The sequence below is a fragment of a genome, unplaced genomic scaffold (genome assembly GCF_019419815.1).
Source record: "Pyrus x bretschneideri cultivar Hongxiangsu unplaced genomic scaffold, Pyrus_bretschneideri_v1 Contig8, whole genome shotgun sequence".
Classification (NCBI taxonomy): domain Eukaryota; kingdom Viridiplantae; phylum Streptophyta; class Magnoliopsida; order Rosales; family Rosaceae; genus Pyrus; species Pyrus x bretschneideri.
The window spans coordinates 10,244,133-10,269,353 of record NW_025999820.1 but is presented as its reverse complement, the minus strand read 5'-3'; the positions used below and the strand labels follow the sequence as shown (position 1 = coordinate 10,269,353).

Below are 25,221 nucleotides of genomic sequence, written 5' to 3'. Positions count from 1 at the left end.
CGTTCGATTAATGTAAAGCATATTTTATAGAAATATTCCATAACAGTAACACAGTAAAGCCACTAATCGGCAATAAAATAAAGCCTAGAACAAAATCTTGTTTAGAAACTGTCTGCCATACGAACACAATTTGAACCGTTACAATATGTAGAATCATGAAACTCGAGTTTTGAGATTCTGTAATACGAATAGAGTCTGAACCGTTAGATCAGCAGAACAATTCGATACTCTCATCCAACCATGTATAATTCAAATCAAGATTTATACTTGTTCTTTATTATTCAAAATTGTTCATGTTTGTCATAACAAAATACAAGCTCGATCGATACCATTTAGCCAAAATTTTCCTTCTCCTTTCCCCTCTTTTTCCAGTTAATCGAAAAAAAAAAATAAAAAAAACCTAATATCCTCATATATATATATATATATATATAAATGTATAGTGTATGGCCGTCTATGTAATTATCTGCCTTAAATGGCAAGAATCCCAGTAGAGAAGATGATCTCCTCTCTCGAACACGATGATCTCGAAGCATCTGCAGATCTCAAAGCTTCTGATCTGCACTGCTCTTTCCTCTCATCGGCAATTATCTGGGTTGACCGACATTCTGTGCTACAAAATGCCTTTTCTCCTCTGTAAAAAATAACACATAAAACATTAGTCACCTAATCAAACATAAAACCAACAAATAAAAGCTAAGCACGAAGAAGAATGGTTTTTAAGGTTTTTTAACCGCTCTTCTTACTCAAGTTCGAATATTTTACCGATGGTTTAGATTAGATTAATTAGAACATCACTCGAATAAATGAAGAAGAAAAGATTGTCAAGGTTGTATACCTGTACATGTATATGTCCTTTCCATGAAGGCTTTTCTTGCACAAATGGCAGCAACTGAGAAAATCCGACGTCGGAAAAACCGAGCTTTCAAGATCATCGTCACATATAGTCAAACCACCGTAACCGGTACGGCGGTGCATGGCACTTCCCGCGCAGTCACCTCCGTCATAGTACACCTTCGTACACGGCTTGTTTTGTCCACGAAGAGTCACGTAAGTATAATTCTCCAGACTATCTTCCTCAAATTCTTGGCCACCTCTTGACGAAAACCCATCACTGTTTTTACCCGAGTTCACCGGAATCGGGTCGGACCGGTTCCTGTTCGGACAGAACACGCCGTATTTTGCCAATATTTCACGTCCGTTATGGGCTGATTTTTCCAAGGCAGCTAATATGCCCAACCCTACGCCGCCAACGTCATAGCTCTTCAAGCCTCTAGGACTTGGAGAAGGTTGCATCTTGAGGTCCAATGGACTTCTAGGGCTTGTCTCCGCGTCGGAAAACCCGGTACGGTTGCCGGAAACTAGGAGTTCCGATATCTTTCCGATCATCGGGAAAGGTCTCTTGGCAAACTTCAACATAAGAAAAGTGAAAGTGTCAAGTGTGTTTGGAATGCTCTTAAGTTTTAGGCTCCTCAATATATGATGGTGGAGTGGGTGGACATGGGACTTCGCCCATGGTTTTGTTTTGGAATTATGTGGGTGATGATTGTTTTCAAACACCCATGAAATCATTGAGTTACTTTACTTTATGGGAAATGAATTTGGTATGAGAACTTGATAATAAAAAGCACTTTTTCTTTTTTAAAACACTTTATTTTAATATGTTTGTTGATTTTATTATATTTGTTCAATTCAATCACTGATCGGTATCAATAAAGAAAAGAGTATAAACAGAAAAAAATATATATATATGCTCATCATTTTCATTTTTCATTCTCGTTTTATCTTTCTATCTCCTTTCTACTGTAATTTAATTCTTATTCGATTTGTTCAACCACCTGTTAAAAAAGAAAATTTTAGTTCAAATGATGAAGTTATAAATCTGAACCGCTCAACTGTTTAGAAAATACAAACGATGTGTTCACCAAATTAACGACAACAAATCAGTTAAGTACTAAAAGAATGATAATTTTTAAAATTAAGATTTATAAGTTCATCATTTTAGATTCTTTCACTATAGAAATAAGAGTAAAAACTGGGTGCGAAAATCACTTATTTCTTTAATTATTTCTAAAATGCTATAAAATGATATTTTGTAAACCATATATGAACTCTCATAGAAGCGTGATTTAATTGTATTGGTAAATTCCATCTCTATTAGAAAAATTGTCCAGATGTGGTCTACAAAAATATGATTTCTCTGAGATCAACCTAATTATTAAGTATATGATTATTATTTTATCATAAAATTGGTTCCAATCAGTCACTTTGTCAAGAGGCAATTGTTTAGGAAATGTCCTTTTCCACTTATTGGGACCACATACTCAGTCAGGGCCCACCATAAGATTCCTTGAGCTTTAGCACCGTCGGATCGATTTCACGTGTAAGAGATCCAAAGGAATTGGGCAACTGCAATAATAACGAAACCACTAAAACCACTAAAAGCAGAGAGAGCTGTATGAGCCCACAGAAAACTGGGGGCCCATTTCCGGCATTGAAAGCGATGCGGGGCCTGGTTTCTTGTTCGCAACTTAAAATGACTATAATACCCTTGCATTATGATAGTCCCATAAGGGGACAAAATACAATTTGTTTGAGAGTATTAGCTGTCTTCTATGTTTTATATTCTCAATTTTTAATTGGGTGTCTAAAACGTGTAGTTTTCATATAACTTCTGTGTTTGTTTGAATGTTCATTTTTAAATTTTAAAAAATTTATTTATTTTAGATATAAAAATTAACTTATTGTATTTCAAATGAGTTAAAATAAAAATATGAGATTTCAATTCATGTTGTGAACACATCAAGCATATTCTAATCTGTTAATATCGATAATAAGTTGTTAAATTTTTTGAGAAACACGCATTATTGCTATTTTTATAGGCTTGTGTAAATAGCACTTAATTAAGAAAATTAAATTGTTATTTCAAGAATCTACTCAAACATTTTAAATAAATTTTAAAGTATGTAATTATGTATTCAGAATAAATCATGCTAGTAATTTAATATTGAGATATATTTAGTGATAAGATTTGTTTTACTTTTTTATGTGCGGTGATGAAAGCCTCTAATCTTCGTGTCATCATTTGTTTATTTAACATTTTTCATTTTTCATATAATAAAGAGGAACACCAATTCAAAGAAAGGGAAAGGCTTTACTATTATATTACCAGCATAGGGCAATTTGGTCATTTGGCGAAGTACATATTTTACAAGAAGAGAAAGCTCCAAAAACGTCAACAAACCACGACGGGGCCTTGAAAACCATGTGTGGCGATATTTCCCCGCACATAAACATAAAATTTTGGTTTTGTCACATGTGACAGTAAATTCATTCTATGTAAATTTATTTTCGTATAAAAGCAAACAAAATTATGACAAAAGTCTACGAGAACAATTTATATACGACGAATTTACTCCTTCGTAGTGTCTCGGATGCCACAAAACAATAAACCCGTCTAAGTCGGCACTTCTTTCAGTGGCCAGCGACAACGACCTAAGAATCATATATACATGAGAGGGCGTCAAGATGTTGACAGCATTCAATTATTAATTGCAAAACAACAATTAAATATAAAAAACTAAAATATATTGAAAAACCAAGTACCCTTCAACTTCAACTTTCTATCTTTTAAATTATACATTTTAGATGTAAGATGTGGACGTACCATTTTTTACGTTCACCTTAATATTCGAAAGCGATATCACCTTCTGGCTATGTATGGACTTTTGCTACTCCATTATGTTCTTTGTTTTTTGGTTAAAACTACTCCATTTTGTTCTAGTCTTGGACAAGTTGATCAAATATTCACCAACCAAGTTGAGCTTCATATGAACCATATTAGTATTGGGTCGAGTTACGCGAATCAAGGCCTGGTTCGTTGAATGGGCTCGTCGTCGGATAATGCTACTGTAAGATCGATAGGGTTAGAGGTCGCGATGCCAAAGACGTATAAGATTGTAGGATCGTAAACAAGCTGAATCAAATCGAACATTACTTAGCTCAAGCTTAGATGCCATTTTAATAAAGACATATCATCATTGAGGTACATATTTACCCGATCAGTACACATGAAGGATTCGTTTGAAAATGATTTTAAAATGATTGAAAACGCTTGTAAAAAAAATATTTTTTGGTTCAAAAGCACTTAAATTGGTTTTCGGAAGAAACTCCAGTTATGCACTTTTTTCGGTAAGCACTTAAGTGTTTTTCCAGGATTCACTTGTGTTTTTACCAAAAATTGATTCTATTAACATATTCACTAAAAACGTTTTCAATCATTTTAAAAATACTTCCGAACGAGTCCTAAACCCCTTGAAAATGCTACCTTCGGGTGAAAACGTTGGAATAAGAAAAATGGCATTGACCAAGGTAACTGTTAGTTACTCACAAGGTCTTATGGAAGGACCAGGAAGGATCTTCCTTCTGGCAGTCAGCAGTGACATAGAAATCTTCCACATTTTCCAACTACTCTTGACTTTACATATTTATAGGCTTCCGGAACAGAAGATCATGAACAACCCTAAGTAGTAATTGGCAAGGCAAGTTGGTGTTCCACTGTTGCATTTTCTACTTGTGATTTTGAGAATCTTAATAAAACACTTATGATACTGTTCATTTTTAACGTTAAAGACATTTTTTGCTTAAAAAATCACTTATGGTACTATTCACTTACACCTTTATTTTGTCATTTTGATTAAAACTAAAGTTTTTGAGGACTTTTCGTTAATTTTCCTTATGATTTTCACTCATGATCTTTGTTTAATTTTTTCTTTTTTGAGAAGTGATTTCCACACCCTTTTTTCCCTTCTACCTGCAAGCATTTTATTCTTGCAAGTTGCATCCCCTTTTTAAATTCGAATGCCATAATAATCATGAGTATGTGTGAGGAAAAAAAAAAAAAAAAGTTTGAAAATCACTTCCCTTTGTCTTTAATTAAGTGCTCTACTGTCTGTTTGGTCGCCAAGAAAATATGAGCAAATGTGTATGGGGGTTTTGTTTCTCTACGTAGCATTCCGGAAGTGTTTGGTCGTCCAGCTTCATCAGCTGGCTGATGTTGTTATAAATTTAATCTTTCCTGTTCCTGATGTAGGCCTTTGGGCCATGTTCTAATTTTCAGTCATTTTGGTGTTCTGTTGTACGCCTTGTGTTGAAATTTGCTTGATTTTCACTAGACCTGCAGCTGGTTTCATGCATATTTCCTGGGAAATCGTGGCATGAGCAAGCGAAAAGCCAGAAGCAGTAAACAGCTCCAGCGATACGGTTTTTTCGACCTTGCGTACCTTCACAAGGGTCCTCTTATTATTCATCTTCCCATAAGATGAATGGAGTGAATTATTTCATAGTTTAATTGTTGCAACATGTAATTAATTTGATTCCATTGTTTGTTCTATCATCTATGTTATGTAAGACTTATAAATAACATAAGTTAACAGTTTAAGCTCATGAACCACAAATCATACAAGTATCAAAACTAGAATTCCATAAATTAAACTAACGAAGCAAAGGACAAAACAGACCTCTAAATTGTGCACTTTCTCCTCTCTTGCAAATACTCAATGCTTAACCAAACAATAGGACTTTGGTTTAGTAGAGAGCGTGTAATTTGTGAGAGCAGTTCGAGGAAATACATACACCATTTCCTACCTGGTCTGTTAGTATTCTTCCTGATTAATTGCATAATAGAAGGATACAACACTGCAAAGGTATGAACAATTAACTTTCACAACTATTTTTTCATGTATATATATATATATATATATGTGTGTGTGTGTGTGTGTGTGTGTGTGTGTAATCTGGTTTATTAAGTATTTCTGAATTTCTTTTACATATTTTTGGGTCAACACACAAACAACAGTTAAGGTGAAGGTAGTGAACAACAGAACAAGGCTGAAGATGAACCCGAATCATTTGCTTGGTCGTGGAGGCCCGAGACCATTGATGACACCAGACTCCTTGCAATGGGAGAAGATACTGCGCGCAGAGCAACTTATGGATCAAAAGGAAGCTGGAAACGATTCTAGTGATTCTCTTTGGTACATGACAAGGTACTGAAGATATTTTAATTTTTATTTTCAAGTTGTTTTTTCCTTCCATATATATTTAGGGTTTGATTTACTTAATTTATTTATCTTGAATTTTGGCCAGTGTTCATCTCAAGAAATATGAACCAATCTGGAGTAAGAACATGGCTTTAAGGGTCAATGGCGCTGGTTTAATTCTTCATGCATATGTCAAAGGGGATCATGTTGGTAAGATTAACCAATATTGTTTCTTGATTAATCTTTAATATACTTACAAATTTGTTGCTTTAAGGTTATTTATTTTCTCATCCTTCATAGGTTCTCAATGGGCTCAATACTACGTCTTCAACTATGTTTTTGAGAAAAAATGTCAAGTTACATCCTGGAAAGAACATTATTTCATTGTGGAGTGCTACTGTTGGATTTCCGGTTAGTATTATATTGTTAAAAACAAATACTTAATTGTGATTAGTAATCTCATTTTGTTTAAAACTTTGAATCCTAATTTGAATAATATCAGAATTACGGAGGTTGATTTGAAGAGATCAAAACTGGAATTCCTGGTCCTTTTGTACTGGTTTGTGGGACAAAATGGTGATGAAACTGTGATCAAAGTTCTATCCGCACACAAATGGCCATATATACAAGGTTGGACTTCATGGCTTGAAAAACAAGCTCTTCAGCACTGATTCTCGTTACGCTCCTAGCTGGTATAACAACGAAAAACTGACCCGTTAACCGGATGCTGACATAGTACAAGGTACTTATACCTACTATACATACACAAATTTGACAAACTATAACATTTGTTGTTGTTTGATTTTGAAATAGGCAACTTTCAAAGCTCCTCTTGGAACTGATCCAGTTGCCGTGGACATACTAAAGAAAACAAAACTTCCTCTACAAGTTGTATTTCATTTTCTGTGTATAACAATTACATGGATGTATGTATATATAGCCTTGGGCTCTTTACATTTATGCCCTTAACTAAACTGTTACAATTCTAACTAACCACACCTAATAACAAAACTAACAACATTTAGTTTTTACAAGCTATGTTTTCTCAACAGATACAGATGATTGATCATCTGTCCTAATACACCCCCTCAAGCGAGAGGTGGAATCAGAATTGATGCCAAGAGGAAGCTTGGAACACAAGTAGCGAAACCTGGTTTTGGACAAAGACTTGGTGTGGAGATCAGCCAATTGATCCTCACTGCAAACAAACTGCACTTTAAGCAGATGAGCTAAAACCAGTTCACGAATGTAGTGGTAGTCCAGTTCAATATGCTTAGTACGAGCATGAAAGACGGGATTAGAAGCTAAGGAAATGGCGGAGAGATTATCACACCAAAGAGTAGGCAGCTGAGGAAGAGAGCAGTGAAGATCACGCAAGATTTTACAGACCCAAGTAAGTTCTGCAGCAGTGTGAGCCAGAGACCTGTACTCTGCCTCGGTGGAGGAACGAGCAACTGTGCTTTGTTTCTTAGCACTCCAGCTAATGAGATTAGAACCAAGAAACACACAATAACCACTAGTAGATCGCCTATCAAACGTGCAACCAGCCCAATCAGCATCCGAGTATGCTGAAAGAGCAATAGGACTTTTGGTAAACCATAGACCTTGAGAAACCGAACCCTTAAGAAAACGAAGAACACGCTTAGCAGCTTGAAAATGCTGATCACGCGGAGCATGCATAAATTGGCATAACTGATTTACAGCAAACGCAAGGTCTGGGCGAGTCCAGGTGAGGTACTGAAGTCCTCCAACCAGAGACCGATAAGCAGTCGGATTAGAAAGGAGAGACCCACTGTGATCCAGTTTCTGGGAGCCAAGAGGTGTGCAGCAAGGCTTTGCACCCTCCATATTAGTCCTCTTGAGAAGCTCAAGTAAATATTTGGTTTGGTGAAGGAAGATCCCTTTAGTAGACCGCTGTACTTCCAACCCCAGGAAGTAGTGTAAAGGACCGAGATCCTTCACTGGAAATCTGGCACTAAGCTGTGTAATAAACTGATGACAGAGAGTAGAGTTAGGCCCAGTAACAAGAATGTCATCCACATAAACCAGAACTATAACCAAGTGAGGACCATTCAGTACAAATAAGGAAGCATCAGAGGAGGACTGAGTGAAACCAAGAGCCTGTAATGCCTGGAACAGTTTATCAAACCAAGCCCGAGGCGCCTGTTTGAGGCCATACAAGGATTTTCTGAGCTTGCAGACATGACTGGGAAAGAGAGGATCAGTAAAACCAGGAGGTTGCTGCATGTAAACATCCTCATGTAAGTCGCCATGAAGAAAGGCGTTACTAATATCCAATTGGTTTAAAAACCAATTGTGTTGAACAGCAAGTGTAAGCAGAATGCGAATAGTAACCGGTTTTGCAACCGGACTAAAGGTGTCATGAAAATCAACCCCTTCTTTTTGATGAAAGCCCTTGGCTACAAGCCGGGCTTTGTAGCGATCAACAGAACCATCAGCCTTTGTCTTGATACGAAAGACCCACTTGCAGCCTACTACGTTTTGAGTAGAATGAGAAGGAACTAAAGACCAAGTTCCTGTAGAGAGTAATGCATTATATTCATCCTGCATAGCAGCGCGCCAGTGAGCATGCTTAGATGCCTGTAAGTAGGTGCTGGGAACAAAATCAAGAGGAACTGGAAGTGGATGTTTAGTCGCTGCATACGCCTGTGGTTTGTAAATGCCTGCCTTAGATCTGGTGACCATAGGATGAGCATTATTAGAAACAGGTAGAGGACCTGAGGCAGAGGGAGAGACATCTGAGCTGCCAGAAGGAGGAGCACCTGTAGGTGGAGAGACAGCAACAACAGCATCAGGGAGTGATGAACTCGGGCCAGGAGACGAGGAAGAAGCAGCAGCAGCAGGAAGAGATTGTTGAGTATACTTGGTAAAATAAAGATCCATGGAAGAAGAGGATACTGGAGAAACACTTGTAACAGAAGATGGAGGAAGGGGCAGGGACTGAAAAGGATATGTATCTTCATTAAAAATCACATGTCTGGAGATGTAGATGCGATTGTCAAGAGGATCCAAGCATCGATAGCCTTTGTGTTGAAGGCTATAACCTAAAAACACACAACTCTTGCTCTTAGCAGCCAATTTGCTAGAAACATAAGGTTTGAGCCAGGGGAAGCACTGACAGCCAAATACTTTGAGTCTGGAATAATCAGGATGCTGATGGAAGAGAATTTCCCAAGGAGACAGGGTGAGACCAGAGATGGGCAGGCGATTTATAAGGTATATGGCAGTAGAGAATGCTTCAACCCAAAATACATGAGGGACATGAGACGCAACAAGTAAAGTCCGAGCTGTTTCAACAAGATGCCTGTGCTTTCTCTCAGCACAGCCATTTTGTTCAGGAGTGTGTGGACAGCTATATTGATGAAGTATACCATGGGTACGAAGAAAAGATGCAAACGAATGACCAGTGAACTCACCCCCTGAATCTGAACGCAGGACTTGTATTTTATTGCCAAGTAAATTTTCAACATAGTTTTTGAAGACAACAAAAGTAGAAAATACATCAGATTTGGCCTTCAAAGGGAAAAACCAGCTATATTTACTAAAATCATCAACCAGGAGTAAGTAATACTGAAAACCACTGCTAGATTTAACAGAAGCAGGTCCCCACAAATCACAGTGCAACAGTTGAAGACTGCGAGTTGTAGTGGAAGAAGCCACTCCAAAAGGAAGCTTGTGGTTCTTGGCTAAGGCACAGTCTGAACAAAAGAAGTCAACCGTAGATTTGCCATGCACTGCAAGTGAAGTAGTAGAGATAACCCTGCGAAAAATGGAAGAAGAGGGATGACCTAAGCGTCGATGCCAGACTTGAACAGGAGCTTTTACACTGAGCAAAGCAGAATGAAGAGTAGGAGAAGAGTTACTGGAACTTGGCAGTGGATAGAAACCATCTTTAACCATTCCCCGCAAAAGCGTCCTCCCCGAAATACGATCCTTGACAGTGGATCCATAAGGGTCAAGAGTTAAAGAACAGTCATTATCCTTAAGAAATTGATAAGCAGATACAAGGTTATGTGCCATGGAAGGAACATGAAGAACATTCTGCAGTTTAAAAGAGTGATGAGGAGTGTGCAGAGTAGAAGAACCAACATTATGAATGGATAAACTTTTACCATTGCCAACATACACTTTGTCCTCGCCAGTGTAGGGAGTGGGAGAGGAAAGATTAGCAACATCATTGGTGATGTGAGATGTAGCTCCAGAATCAATCAACCACGGCTGAGAGGGTTTAGCAGAATGATGCACACACATGGCAGCAAGCTTGGCCGGAGGAATACGACCACAGATTTCAGGGTTCATGCGATCGAAACAATCAATAGCCTCATGACTAGTAGAACCACAAATCTGACAAGGGGCTTTGAAGTGAGAGGAACCTGAATGATTGCGAGAGCCTTGATAGATCCGATTACCACGATTAGGATTGAAATTACCACGATAATTGCGATTGCCCCAATTAGAAACAAATTGGCCCCGAGAAGACTTGCCACGATTAGAGTTGTAACGAGAAGCAGATTGAAGAGGGGAAAACTGAGCAGCAGATGGAGTAGGAAGTAGAGGAGGCTGAGATTGCACAGAGAAGGCCTGAAAAGGTTCAACCACAGAGGCGACTGTTTTCCGTCGAGCCATAGAAAGTTCCTTAGTAAGTAAGAGACCGTGAAGTTCATCCAGAGACGTAGAAGACAAGCGAAGCATAATAGAGTCGATGAATGACTCAAACTCATCTGGTAAACCATGTAAGGTAGCTGCAATGAGATCACGATCAGAAACAGAAGAACCCGCAGCATGTAATGAATCTGCAATTTCCTTGATTTGCTGAAGATAGACAGAGATAGAATTGGAGCCTTTTTGAACCGATTGAAGACGAGATCGCAATTGATGAATGTTAGCCTCCGAAACACCACCAAAACGCTGTTCAAGTTTCACCCAAAGCGCGCGAGAAGACGAAACCCCAACCGTGAACGGAATGATCTCTTCAGAAAGGGTGGAATTCAACCAGATCAGAAGGTTCTGATCTTTTTCATACCACTCCTCAGCAGCAGGATTCAGCGAGCGATCAGCCAAGAAAGGCGGTGGACAGATCTCAGTGCCATCAATCACACCAAGAAGCTTGTATCTTCGTAAAATAGGAGCAAACAACGCTCGCCATGGAAGATAGTTTGAGCTTTTCAATTTGATCGGCACCATGCTTCCAATGTTGTGAATCGTAAGAGAAGTATACGAATTCAGAGAAGGAGGATGAGAAGTCAAATTAGGGTTTGGAGACGATTCAATTGGGGACGATTCAGATGGAGAAGCCATAATCCCAGAAATTAAGAAGCAATCAACGAACAGAGAAGAGATCGGAGAAGAAAAAGCAAAGAATCAGAGTGGAATCAACAAGAAACGATCAGAAGAAGATCAATCGATGCGGAAGGTGGAAAGAAAGCTGTGAAGCGAGAAGGCGAGATACCATAAAGAAAACAAAACTTCCTCTACAAGTTGTATTTCATTTTCTGTGTATAACAATTACATGGATGTATGTATATATAGCCTTGGGCTCTTTACATTTATGCCCTTAACTAAACTGTTACAATTCTAACTAACCACACCTAATAACAAAACTAACAACATTTAGTTTTTACAAGCTATGTTTTCTCAACAGATACAGATGATTGATCATCTGTCCTAATACATACAAGGTGGAGGTCACGCTTGGATCAGTGGTCATAGTATCGGGCGATATTGGCCGAGTTATTTGTCATACTACACTGATTGTAGTCTCGATGCTAGTGCTTACCGTGGTTCATATGATAACAAGAAGTATTCCTTCAACTGTGGCAATCCTACCCAAAGACGGTAATAACTTGCTATTTTTCGCATTCAAGTTTATTTACTTAGTATTTTACTAACGATCACGGATTTAATCTCTTTTGATTGTATTGAAGGTACCATGTTCCTCGATCTTTTATGCAAGACGGAGAAAATACAATTGTTTTGTTTGAGGAGTTTGGTCGCAATCCATCTCTTGTGAATTTCCTAACTATCCAAGTTGGAGCTGTCTGTGCCCATGCATATGAGAAGCACACAGTGGAATTGGCATGCGAAGGTCGTCCATTTCTGTAACCAAGTTTGCTAGTTTTGGTAATCCACAAGGAACCTGCATGTGGATCATTTGATAAAGGCAGCTGTGACTCTGCAAGTGCATTGTCCATCCTTCAAAAGGCAAGTCTTTTTTTTTCTGAACTCTTAAATTTTCTGTCAACTTAAATTTCATGAACCCTAATTTTCTATTTACATTACTATAGCTAAGAAATTCTTATTTCTTTTTCCTAATGATTTTGTAGGAATGTGTGGGCAAGGAGAAGTGCTCATGTTTCTGACAGCAAATTTGGCTCAGCAAACTGCGGTGATGCTGTGAAGAGGCTGGCTGCGGAAGCAATTTGCTAGTAGAGTTTAGGTTTTTCTTAATAATTTTGTGCCATAAAATTAGTTATACTAGTTAGCATGATGATCTAAGTATCTTGTTTTGTAAATTAACTAGGGTTTCTATCAGTGTAGTCGGTGTTCAAAGGCACTGCAGCTTTAATTTCTACCACTTAGTTCTACAGTCTTGTAGTATTCAACTTCACTTGTAAGTAAGAGATCTTATGTTTGATTCTCGCCGAAGGTGAATTTGAACCACATTATCGCTAGCCCATTACGAGACTTAGCCTAATTTTCCACTCCTTTAATTTAGATAATATCGTTTGTGTAAAAAGAAATTAACATAAATGTTCTAGTAGTTCAAATCTCAGAGAATGATAGTTGTGCCTATATAGCTTGAGGGATGAGATTTTCCAACAGTCAATATATAACAACCAAACTTAAATGATTTAGCAAATCTCTATTCCTTTAACAAAACTCTATCATCTCATGGTGATTCTTTTAGTTTTCTGAGATGAGTCTTGATTTTAGTTCGAATTCAAGTATCCGAAGAAGACTATCGCTAACAAGACCTTGGCCAAACGTGAACATTGCACATTACAAATGAATTAGTGATGTCTAATATTATTTTAACGTATCAGGCATTGTCCCGATAACTTGTGATTGCATAGGTAAGCAAATAGCAATACCGTTTTGTTGGATGGTTGGATTCGGATAGAAGCGTCCATGGTGTAATTGGTTAGGTGGCCTCTGCACTACTGCTGGACCCTCTGGATTTGGACTGAGATATTATATAAGATGCATGACTTCATTGACTTGTTTAAAACGTGGATGCATACTAGAGTGTTATACAAAGGGATAATAACGCCCTTTCGTTCTTTTTTTTTTTTAAGTAAAAAATAAAAAAGAGATTGCAAGTGGTGGATTAGTCTTGAAGATAACATGTTCTTTTATTCATCGTATTTTGAGTTTAAACATTCTCTTTTTAGTTTAACTTATAAGAGTAACATCGCTTGTAAACAATAAGATTAAAAAAAAGCTTGAATAGCAGACGTATGTTAAATTTGTTGATTATGTGACACGCAAGTTCTTTTTCTCGAAAGATGAAAATAGTTTAGAGTATTGCTCAGTCCAAAACATGAATTAAAGACATATTTCCACTGAATTCTCAATGAATAAATACAAAGGTCACAGAAATCTATACCATCTGTGGGAAATTTCTTTGTACCAATAACATGAACAATGAATTTAATCAAGGGGATGGCCGCACAAAAATTGGTTCATCCCTAATCCGGGTCAAAGCTCCACAAACTAAAATTATTCGGAGCCCCGACCCGTTAAAAATTTAATTTAAATTTTTTTTTGTAATTTTAATTTGTACTGTACTTCTCTACTTCTCTAGAAATTCCAGAGGAAAGACTCCTGGGCCGGATTGAAAAACTGACCGTCCAAGTTCTCTTCCGCGTAGTAGTCAACGGCCGGCGTTGGCGCCGCCGAAGCTGGACTGAAAAACTGACCGTTCATTTCATCAAATCCCGGAAACAAACCGTACTCCGTGGCGTAATTACCCGACCCGAATGTCCCAAACAGGTCCGAAAACGACTCGTTTGGAGTCACTTGAAAATCAGTGTCCATGAAGGCGGTCCCACTGCCCTCCGACAGGGACGGAGACTGAGACTCCGCCTGCAACTCCGACAGCGACTGACACTCAGCCTGCGGCGCCGACATCGACTGGTGGCTCCTCGGAATCTCCGAATTCGCGAACCTCGCCGCCTCGACTTGGATCTCGGCAGGGCTCAGCGACCTTCCCCCAGGAATATCCGGCGGGTTGTCGGGGAAATTAAACTTGGCGGTGCGACCACGTAAGCAAAAGAGTGCCGCGTCGAAGGCACGCGCCGCCTTCTCTGGCGTGTCATAGGATCCCAACCAGATTCTCTCGCGGCTGTTGGGGAGGCGGATTTCCGACACCCATTTGCCCCACTTGCGCTTGCGGACGCCCTTGTACTTCACGTCGTTTCGCTCGGAGGGCTCCCCGCTCGTCTGGTTCAACATGGACGACGACGACGACGACGTATCAAAAATTTTGGAGAAGTGGTTTGACATGCAGTGAAAGTGCTTTTGCGAGAAGTGATTTGTTCAGTTCTTTGTGGGTTTTGGGGTTTATGGAATTTGCGGCCGGTGGGTATATATATGTGGGGGAGGAGGGGGGAGTGTGGGAGGAGAGGGGGATTTGACTGAGGACTGTGGGTGGGTCAAATACTTATTAACCGCGTCTGGGGAATGGCTTTTGAAGGGACAAATGGCGGCTTCAGAGAGTGGTAGTACGAAATTTTACGCGGGGGAAGAGCCGCAGAGAGACGGGTTTGGAAGCACGTGTGTTATTTCCTCATACGGCTCGTGCACTGCACCCCATATATATATATGTATACTTTTTTTTTTTTCATTTGGAAAAATATGAAAATCAAACCAAGTGACTAATTTGGGAAAATTTTGGACTCGCAATATTCCCATGGATTATTATTCTAAGATTGAATTTGATATTTTTAACAATATCGACTAGATTGAATTACGATAATTATAATAAAATTCCGTGTTTAATGTAACATAGGTTTCAATTGAAAGTATTAGGAGCTGAACACCAATGTCTCGAGTTCGATTCTAATACCTGAGTTTGGGCTCAAGTTTTTAGTTTGTGCAATAATTAAGGTTAGTTATCATGTGTTTTCTAAGGATTAATAATTCGACACCACTTTAATATTGCGGTTTAATGTTATTCTTCTTCAGTTATAATAAAGTATTTTTAAGTTCGATTCTCGTGCATGGTGAGTTTGAATTGTCTGATCTTAATTTACTATGAGTGACTCATTATGTAAACTCACTTAGCGTAACTATACCGTTGTATATTATAAAAAAAAAGTTTGTTATCCAACAAGATTGCAAAATGATGGAATTATAGTTCATTTTTAGTACCAAACATAGGATTGCATTGAATTAATCTCGTCTACACCCAAACATAAACATTACCTAATCACTTTTTGTCAAAATTGAACATAAAATTGTATAATAATGAGAGAGAGCGATATAATAGCATGTGGTCCAATATTTTAGTGATAGGGTGTTGACTTCCACACATGAGTTTCAATATCGAAAATTTTTATATCCTAAATTATTGTAATAGTTTCGAACATTCTTAACTTCTAAATAATAATAAATTAAAAAAAAAAGAAAAAAAAAAGAGAGCGATATGATAATAAGGGATTCGAAGGTTCTGATGTGATTATAGACATTCAATCCAAGGGAAAGTCAAGAGACTATTAATTAAAAGGAAAAGTTCATATTGATAAGAAAAAAAATGCAAAAGTTCATGTTGATAAAAAATAAATAAAAAAAAAAGAAAAAAAAGGGAAAGTTCATAATCGCGTAGAAAGAATATAAAGAACAAAGGAGCTAAGTTTTCAACAGTGCATACACACACACACACACGCATATATGTATATGATAGGATTGGGGACACATACTTTTGACATGTTTTTGTGGAGTTCACTCTATAATGTATTTTAACGATCCAATCGTTTATCTTTTATGTCTTACCTTAAAAAATCATGTCTACTGAAATCCCCACAGTTCAAAACTATATGACCGCTGAATTAAATTTAGTGTTTTTTGTAAAATCGTATTTGTCAATTTTCTTCAATACAACTGAATGTCATAATGGTTTCAGATTTGTCTATTTTTTTGCAAAGATAACACGTGAATGATGCACTAAAACAAAAACGATTCAGATCGTTGAAATACTTTACAAATTGTGTGTTAAAATGTGTATCAAAAGCGTATATTTTCGAATCCTTATATTTATATATATATATAAACATGCCTCTATTATTAAAATAAGAGTAAGCACGCGCATGATTCTCAATTTGATATTGTCAAGCTTATTAAACAAATAATGAAAAAAGATGGTAGAACCGAAGAATGAAGTCCAAAATCTTCATCTATATATATGCACACACAGACTATTACTATGAATTAGTTCACTCACTAGCAAGTTACTAAGAATGATTCAAACTCGATCGTCAGCCCGCAATTATAAATTATGAATTTAGTATAAACATACATGGTACATATGTAAACACAAGCGTTAAATAATGATTATTTATAAAGTGCAGTAAAAGTTTGTTTGAGACTTTTTTTCTAGAATGAAATGACCAAAACCCCTAACATTATAAGCATAAACGTTTAAAAGTGTTTATATATTATAGAAGCGCTTTTTAAAGAACCACATGACAAGTATTTTTTTTAAAAACATTTTTCTCAACATGTTTATAATAAAGTACATATAGTAAAAACGCTTATGAGCTGAAATGTTCCATTCAAAAACAGTCTCATATAGTAAGGTCAAAGTATTAAGTTTAGCAAAATCGACGATATCAATAGTGTATCAACGAAATATTTGCATTTAAATAGAATAAAATTGTGCACTACATACACATGCTTCTTTGTCTGTTTTATAAACTAATGTAGTATACAAATTGAGTTCCCAAATGCGTCATCACAAACCTAAGCATTTGAAAATGATATCAAAAAGCGTCAACGCCGTTCGTCTTTTACTCTTTAAGACCAAAATAGGTACATTTATAGCTTCAGCACACCCAAAAGTTTGATTCAACAACTACGGTACGATATCAATTCAACGTCAACTACGCGTCACCGCGGGACAAACCTGAACAACAGTGAAGGGGTAAGTCTAGTAGCAGCGTCACCGCGGGACAAACCTGAACAACAATGAAAGGGCAAGTCTAGAAGCACATTCCAAAAATATTTGGAGGTTTGTAAGAATCGCACGTACAACGCACAATATTTGTATGGACATAATAACATGCAAACTAGCATGTTATCGAGTTTTAGTAGGTTTGAAGTCAATTGCCAAGTCATATTACATGTATGTCGACAAATACTAACATTTTCTAAGCGAGCATGTCGATTGATATTAATAGCTTTTAAGCGAGTATGCCGACAGATGCCAATGTATGTTGAATGAGGCTCTCGACAAATCCCATAACAAGACATACAAATACATGTGGCTAGCAACTACCCTATCTAATGCCTCTAAAGGTAATTCGTTTAGCAGATGGAGGACACTTTTCAACGGCATCTTATATTTTTAAAGGGCAGCTCCCAGCCCTTTTGTAAAAGATTTCTGAGCTTGCGAGTGTCAACTACTGACCACCTTGCCCCAAGGTAGATCCGCTCCGTGGTTAGTCCAGGTCAGTTTGGTAACTAAAGAAGAAAATGTGTCTTTGCTTAAGAGTTTCGACTCCAAAGAAAGTACATGCTGCAGTTAAAAGCGTGGAACCTTTCACTTTCTCGGGTCCATCTTCCAATTGCTTGTTGGAACATAGTTGTTTAGGATATAGTTCTGGCTATTCAAAGCTTTTTCATTGACGAACGTATTCGTCTTCACCTTAATTCTAATCTGGTCGTCCTTATCCAAAGTTCCAATTGATTACTCGGTTTCCCAGCTTCGTCGTATTGCACTGGTCAAATTTGTCTTCAAAATCTAATCTTTCTCAGAAACTGCTGAACTTATATATAACCCATATCCGAGATGACGCACGCTTGCTCTATGCAACATAAGGTCTTTGGGATTGCGTCATCTAGGGCTAAAACCTTAGCTGATCCGAAGATTCCCAACCCCATGCCTGTTGCATGTCTCTTCACTGTGCTTTGTCTCTTCCTCTAAATCTCTATTTACGGGTATTAATTTGTTTCACCTTTCTGTTCAATGCGTAGAGAAATTTTTAGTTGTGATGGAAATACGGATGGTACACCATATGTTTTTATGCAAGTGGTGAAAATTTTTAATTTTTAAGTTATTAACCTTTTAACTCACATAACTCACCATTTATATAGGAACATGTGGTTTACCACCTCGTGTGACGGTTACACTGAAAAATATCTCCAATGTGTAAATGTTCATTTAATTAGCTTTTGTAATTTCCACGAGACCAATTAGTTATAGAAGAACTTAAATTCATTTACCAGTAGTACTTCAATTCAATCACGCGTTATTATTTAAGAAAGAAAAAAAACATTGCAGTGCGTAAATGATTTTGAACATCTCTTATCTTTCTGTTCAGGGTATACTTCTCTTCTACTTCGGTTTATAACTCTTTTGTTTTTTAGCTTTTCACTTTTTTCTGCTTGAAATATGACGAATGTATATATAAGAAATAACGGATGAATAAATGAAAATAAAACCTTAAAAGTGAAAACAACACAAAATAAATTTTTGTTTTCATTTTTAATGTTTTTCGTGTGTGTTTTTTCTTATACATTTCTCTCACTATCCTTCATCTCTTATTTTCCGTTTGCATTTCTTCTCTATATAAAACCAAAATGATTATTAAACGATCATTTTAGTTGCCCCCACTTCGCACGTTTTCTTGCCGATCTTATACATATATGGGCTGAATTTGAACACAATTATGATAAAAAATGAAATTAAATTGACAATCAATAGTGTGGGAAACTAAATTGACAGTCAACTAGCTAGTTAGCACCTGATTCATGAATTCATGGTCATCTAGCTCCTTAAGCCGCCCACTTGGAATTAATATCTATCCCGCGGTGAGACTTAGTTTCAAAGAGACGAACTCCTATTTTGCTTTCCAAGTTGCATTGGATCACTTGCACAACAAATTGGTTGTAAGTTTTCTAATCGCTGTAGAGGTGGAATAAAACATTATGTACGTTATTTTTTCATCTATGAATTGCTAGGTCCGAATGATCAACTCTGCAATCAGTTGTTAGAATCAATAGGTCTTCCAATCGTTCATTTAAAAAAATTGAAACCCTTCTTATTGGATAATCATGATACTTCCCAAAAATCAAATTCTTTTTAATTTTGTAAGCTTTCTAATATGAGATTCTTATATTCTTCAACAACATGTACTAACTATTTGAGAATAACTTTATTACCTAAAGGAACGAACCCAAGATTTCAAAATTGATTGGATTGTTGAACTTAGGAACTAACAAGTGGAAAATATGTTAAATGTGAACAATGATAGATTCAAAGTAAATGAATTATAATCCGAATGCATGACACATGTAGCTAAATTTGGTTCTGGAGGTGTTCTTTTGGCTGAAGCGTCTGCTCTCAGGTGGAGCCTAATCCATGCTAGAAGACACGAGTGTGCTTGTGGAAGAGGATTTCCAAGCTTTTGGTGCACCATAAGTTCTGGGAAGTAGTGTGGCTGATGCCTAAAAGCTCTTCCATGAGTTTTTGTCGACCACAAGTAGTGTTGCTGATGCCTTCACCCTTCACTACTTCCCCAGCAAAGTTTCCATGAGCTCTTTCTATCATGGTGATTTAGTTAAGGATAACAACTTGAGCACGCCGAATTACGAAATGACGGCTATATGAATAGGAACATGAAGGGGTCTTGAGCAAGGTTGCAAAATAGGACATCACGCTCAAAATGAATGGCACCAAATTGATCGCCCGGCTGGTTGTATACGATAGTACTCTCACAACAGTTGAGTCGAAGCGCTACATGAAACCCACCTACTGTGAAAGTGGCAGCCGAATGGAAGAATTTCTTGATCAAGTATGGGACTTATATGCTATACCCACTCACATGTTATATCTTCCCACTCACTTTAGGTTTAAATGACAAGGTGTGACGAACCAATGTAAAGCGAGTGAGCATAATAACACTAAAATCTATATATTGAAGGACCTAACCAATTGTGTGCGTGCTTTCCTATGTGTATGATAACCAAGAACTTCTTCCGGGACATAAAGAATTTAAATATTCTACATTTATTTTGTGTGTGATCTCTCTATAGTTCTATTTATTTTCACATTCGCCTCACTGTGATTTTTTTGAAAATTAAGGTGAGACTTTCCGTTGAGATTTTTGAGTGTAGAATCCCATTTGACAATGTTCGGTGCCTCAATACCATATTTTGCACTTATTTTATTAGTTTTCGGGTTAAATATTATACTTAATATACATTTGTTGCTCAATAAACCGTAAAACTGCTTCCAAATTCCTTAAAAAGTTTAACTTAATGCTCATGAAAAATATTTTGCAAAAATAAAAAATTTACATTTTTTGTCAAAAAACATGGGTGTTAAACGGGCTTGAATCATGCAAAACGAGGTGAACCATGACATGCAAAACAAGGCGGGCTCCACTCACATAAAATGGGGTAGGTTTCTGATGCGCAAAACGAGGAGAGCTTCGTGCACAGAAAACGAGGGGGATATGTTGCACAAATCGAGACCAGCCTTGTGCATGGAAAACGAGGCGGTCTTCGTGCACGCCAAAATGACACGGGCTCTTTGGATGTAAAAAGGAGAGCTTCTGGTATGCAAAACGATGTGGGCACCTCACATGTAGAACAAGGTGAACCCAGGTACAGAAGACAAGGCGATCTCCACGCATGCAAAACAATGCGAACTCCTGGGTGCTCAGAAAACAAGTCGGGCTCCATGCACAGAAAAATATATTTTAAAGAATAGTTCAAATTCCTGGGGTGTCAGAAAGTCACGTGATTTTTTGGCACCCCAAGAATTTGAATTATTTTTGTTAATTTTTTTTATTTCTCTTACCATTACAACAAACTATCATATTCTTGTTATTCAAAATGTGACTTTTTGGCACCCTAAGAATTTGGATCATTTTTGCTAAATTTTTTTTTTCTCTTACCAGTACAATAAACTATCATATTCTTGTTTTTCAAAATATAATTTTTCCGAAAATTTATTATAATTCGTATATAAACACTTGTAATCAACAATTTAAAACCTAAATTTAAAGAGGGTGAAAGGGGGTGAAAGTCTATTTAACAAAACAATTTATTTTATATAAATCTAAACTAGATATTAATATAATCATCTTTGTCAATTGAAAGAGGGTGAAAGGCTATTTAACAAAACAATTTTTTGTTTAAACCTCACCTACAGCTGATTTTAACATCTCTAATTTTAAAAAATAAAATAAAAATATATATATACACACACACACACTAATATACATTTTAACATCTCTATGTTTTTCACTTACTTTTTTACTTTTCGGCTTAAATATACACTTGTTGCTCTATAAATCGTAAATCCACTTCCAAATACATTATAAAGATTTCCTTAATGCTCACGAAAAATATTTCGAGAAAATAAAAATTTTATATTTTTTACAAGAAACGTGGATTAACACTGCATGGTTTTCGGTCGGTTTTGTAAATTCATACATAGATCATCGTTCAATATATTTATTTTCACATTTGCCTCACTATGAAGTTTTGAAACTTAAGATGAGACTTTTCGTTGAGATTCTTGATTGTAGAACCCCATTTGTCAAAGTTTTGGGTCTCACTACTATATTTTTCACTTATTTTTTTAGTTTTCGGGTTAAATATTCTACAAAATATAGATTTGTTGCTCAATAAACCGTAAAATTGCTTCCAAATTTCTTAAAAAGTTTAGCTTAATGCTCATGAATTTTTTTTTGAGAAAATAAAAAATTTGCATTTTGTAAAAAAACATGGGTGTTAGGCTAGCTTGATGAATGCAAAACGAGGTGGACTCCACGCATGGAAAACGAGGCGGGATACATCAAACTATCATATTCAAGTTCTTCAAAATATATTTTTCCATGCAAAATTTATTATAATTCGTATATAAACACTTGTAATCAACGACTTCAAACCTAAATTTAAAACTTTTTTATTTTATTTTAAAATTTTCTTTTATCTAAATATAAACTTGTTATTAATAGAATCCTATTTGTTATCCGAAAGAGGGTGAAAGACTATTTAACAAAACAAAAGTTTGCTATTTTTTGTTTAAACCTCGCTTACAGGTGATTATAACATCTCTAATTTAAAAAAAAAAATATATATATATATACACACACACACTGAATATACATTTTAACATCTTTATGTGTTTCACTTATTTTTTTAGTTTTCGGCTTAAATATTCCACTAAATATACACTTGTTGCTCAATAAATCGTAAATTCACTTCCAAATACATTATAAAGATTTCCTTAATGCTTATGAAAAATATTTCCAGAAAATAAAAAATTTGCATTTTTACAAAAAAAAAAAAAACATGGATTAACACTCACGATTTTCAGTCGGTTTTGCAAATTCGTACATAAATCACCGTTCAATTTCTTTATTTTCACCTTTGCCTCACTGTGAAGTTTTGAAAATAAAGATGAGACTTTCCGTTGAAATTCTTGAGTGTAGAACCTCATTTGACAATGTTTTGGGTCTCACTACTATATTTTTCACTTTTATTTTATTTTATCTCGGGTTAAATATTCTACTAAATATACATTCGTTGCTCAATAAACCATAAAATTGCTTCCAAATTCCTTAAAAAGTTTAATTTAATGCTTATGAAAAATATTTTGCGAAAATAAAACATTTGCATTTTTGTCAAAAAAACATGGGTGTTAGGGGGGCTCCATGCACGCTAAGACGAGGTGAACCTGGCATGCAAAACAATGCGGGCTCTGCTCCCAGAAAATGGGGCGGGCTTTTGGCACGCAAAATGAGATGAGCTCCAGAAGATGAGGCGGGATACATCGCACAAATCGAGACCATCATTGCGTACAGAAAATGAGGTTGTCTCCATGCACGCGAAAACGATGTGGGCTCCGTGGACATAAATAAGGACGAGCTTTTAGCACGCAAAATGATGCGGGCACTTCACATGCAGAACGAGGCGAACCTAGGCACACAAGACGAGGCGGTCTCTGCGCACACAGAACCAGGCGAACTCCTAGGTGCTTAGAAAACGACTCGGGCTCAATGCTCGGAAAAATATATTTTGAAGAACATTAATATGATAGTTTGTTGTAATGGTAAGAGAAATAAAGGAAAATTTCCACCACAACAAGCTATCATATTCATGTTCTTCAAAATATATTTTTCGTGCAAAATCTATTATAATTCGTATATAAACACTTGTAATCAAGGATTTAAAACCTAAATTTAAAGATATTTGAACCTTTTTTCTTTTTTTTTAATTTTCTTTTATCTAAATCTAAACTAGATATTAATATAACCCTTTTTGTCAACAGAAAAAAGGTGAAAGACTATTTAACAAAACAAAATTTTGCTATTTTTTGTTTAAACCTCACCAACAAGTGATTTTAACATTTGTATTTTTTTTTAATATACACTAAATATACTGACACATCCCGACCCGAAATGTCCACTAGGACCCCAAATCGAACTGTGTTGGCCGACACCTGGAAGGTGACGAAGCCATAAAGTGTGATAGTGTATAAAATGTGAATAAATTTGAATCTAAAAGTGTCTAAATACTAGAGTGCGCTACGAGTGGGAGCGAACCCATTTCACACGCGATGTCAAATCATAAGTAAGGTAAAGTAGTGTAGGTAAGAATCATACCCTTAAAAGTAGCCACCAATACTAAGATTAGCTATATATCCTCGTCGATACGAACTCAGCAGTTAAAACCTGAAGGGGGGGTTCAAAACAAAAAGTGTGAGTAAACAGTAAAACCAAGCTTCCCAAAACGATAACCTTTCTATCAGTAATAACCCCTCACTGTAATTCCCTTATCGTTTTCTATAGGACAGTACAACATAAATACATATATCCAAACCATACTTAGAAATGACCAAAACCACGGTTTGCCATCAACTCCACCATACATTAATAAGTAGGCCAAATGAACTTAATCAATACAAAATGATATATCAGTCAGAGTCATCTAAAATGACATGTACAACTTATCCATATCTCATCAATTATGGCTAGCATATAAGTCGGAGTCACCTATAGTGACCAGTACGACTTATCCATATCTCATCAATTATGGCTAGCCAATAGCTCAATAAGTATACCTGCACACGAGTCAGAACCACCTAAAGTGGTCTGTACGACAGGACTGGGTGTAAATAAATACGCTCAAGTGCTACGATCACGTGAAGACTGTGCGAATAATCGCGGGTCACCTACGAGTCGGAACCACTTAAAGTGGTATGTACGACAGGACTATGCACCTACCTTGGATCCAAGGTGAGCGTAAGGTGCGGGAGGTGAACATCACGTAAAGGACTGTGCCCTGGCCACGGGCGGGAGCACTAACACCGGGGTGCAGGTTTATGAGCTATACTATATCTCAGCATAATCATACTCACTACCATCACTAACATCAACATGTACTTACCTGAAACTTACCTGGGCGTCCGCGGCGTCATATAGCACTTCAAAGCATTCACAATAGTTAGGTTCAGGTAATATCCATATGAATATGCCATGATGCAATCTATACCCAAACATTTCATGATATTTCCAAAATATATAATACGGTGTAACATGTACAATCAATAACATCCTACTCCCAAACTATTTACTTTTGAGAATAATCATCAGTGTTAAGCCCAATTAGACCCTAGTTTCATTAACTATTATTACTTACCTTTCCTTACTTCAATTTCTTGATTCTTCACGAATTGATTCATGATCAACATTAATCGCCAAATCATAAAGCTAAATCTCACACTTCCCACCAATGTCCTTCACATTGCTCAATTCACTAAACAAGACTATTGTCTCAATTATTTAATCTCATTTATTATATGGCTGCATCTAACGTCTTGTTAGACTGCCTACATACCCTAAACAGGGATCAAGCCATTCGTAGTTCGAAATGATTAATTGTAGGTAACAAGCATAGATCACTATAGAAGTGCTTGTGGAACTAT

The 25,221-nt window shown here is 36.7% G+C and overlaps 2 protein-coding genes and 1 pseudogene across 2 annotated transcripts; 1 reads left to right on the top strand and 2 right to left on the bottom strand.

The window, feature by feature from the left end:
- Positions 1-245: 245 nt before the first annotated feature.
- On the bottom strand, positions 246-1,533 carry LOC103929682 (FCS-Like Zinc finger 13). The gene is made up of 2 exons (XM_009338908.3): positions 839-1,533; positions 246-634 (listed from the first exon to the last, which is right to left on the bottom strand). Exons 1-2 carry the CDS (start codon positions 1,417-1,419, stop codon positions 472-474), a joined length of 744 nt encoding a protein of 247 aa, XP_009337183.2. The 5' UTR covers positions 1,420-1,533; the 3' UTR covers positions 246-471.
- A 2,823-nt stretch (positions 1,534-4,356) lies between these two features.
- Positions 4,357-12,733, top strand: LOC103929681 (annotated as a pseudogene).
- Positions 12,734-13,603: 870 nt separating this feature from the next.
- On the bottom strand, positions 13,604-14,656 carry LOC103929680 (ethylene-responsive transcription factor ERF017). Its single transcript, XM_048575619.1, has one exon. It carries the CDS (start codon positions 14,565-14,567, stop codon positions 13,863-13,865), a length of 705 nt encoding a protein of 234 aa, XP_048431576.1. The 5' UTR covers positions 14,568-14,656; the 3' UTR covers positions 13,604-13,862.
- Between the last annotated feature and the right edge of the window lie 10,565 nt (positions 14,657-25,221).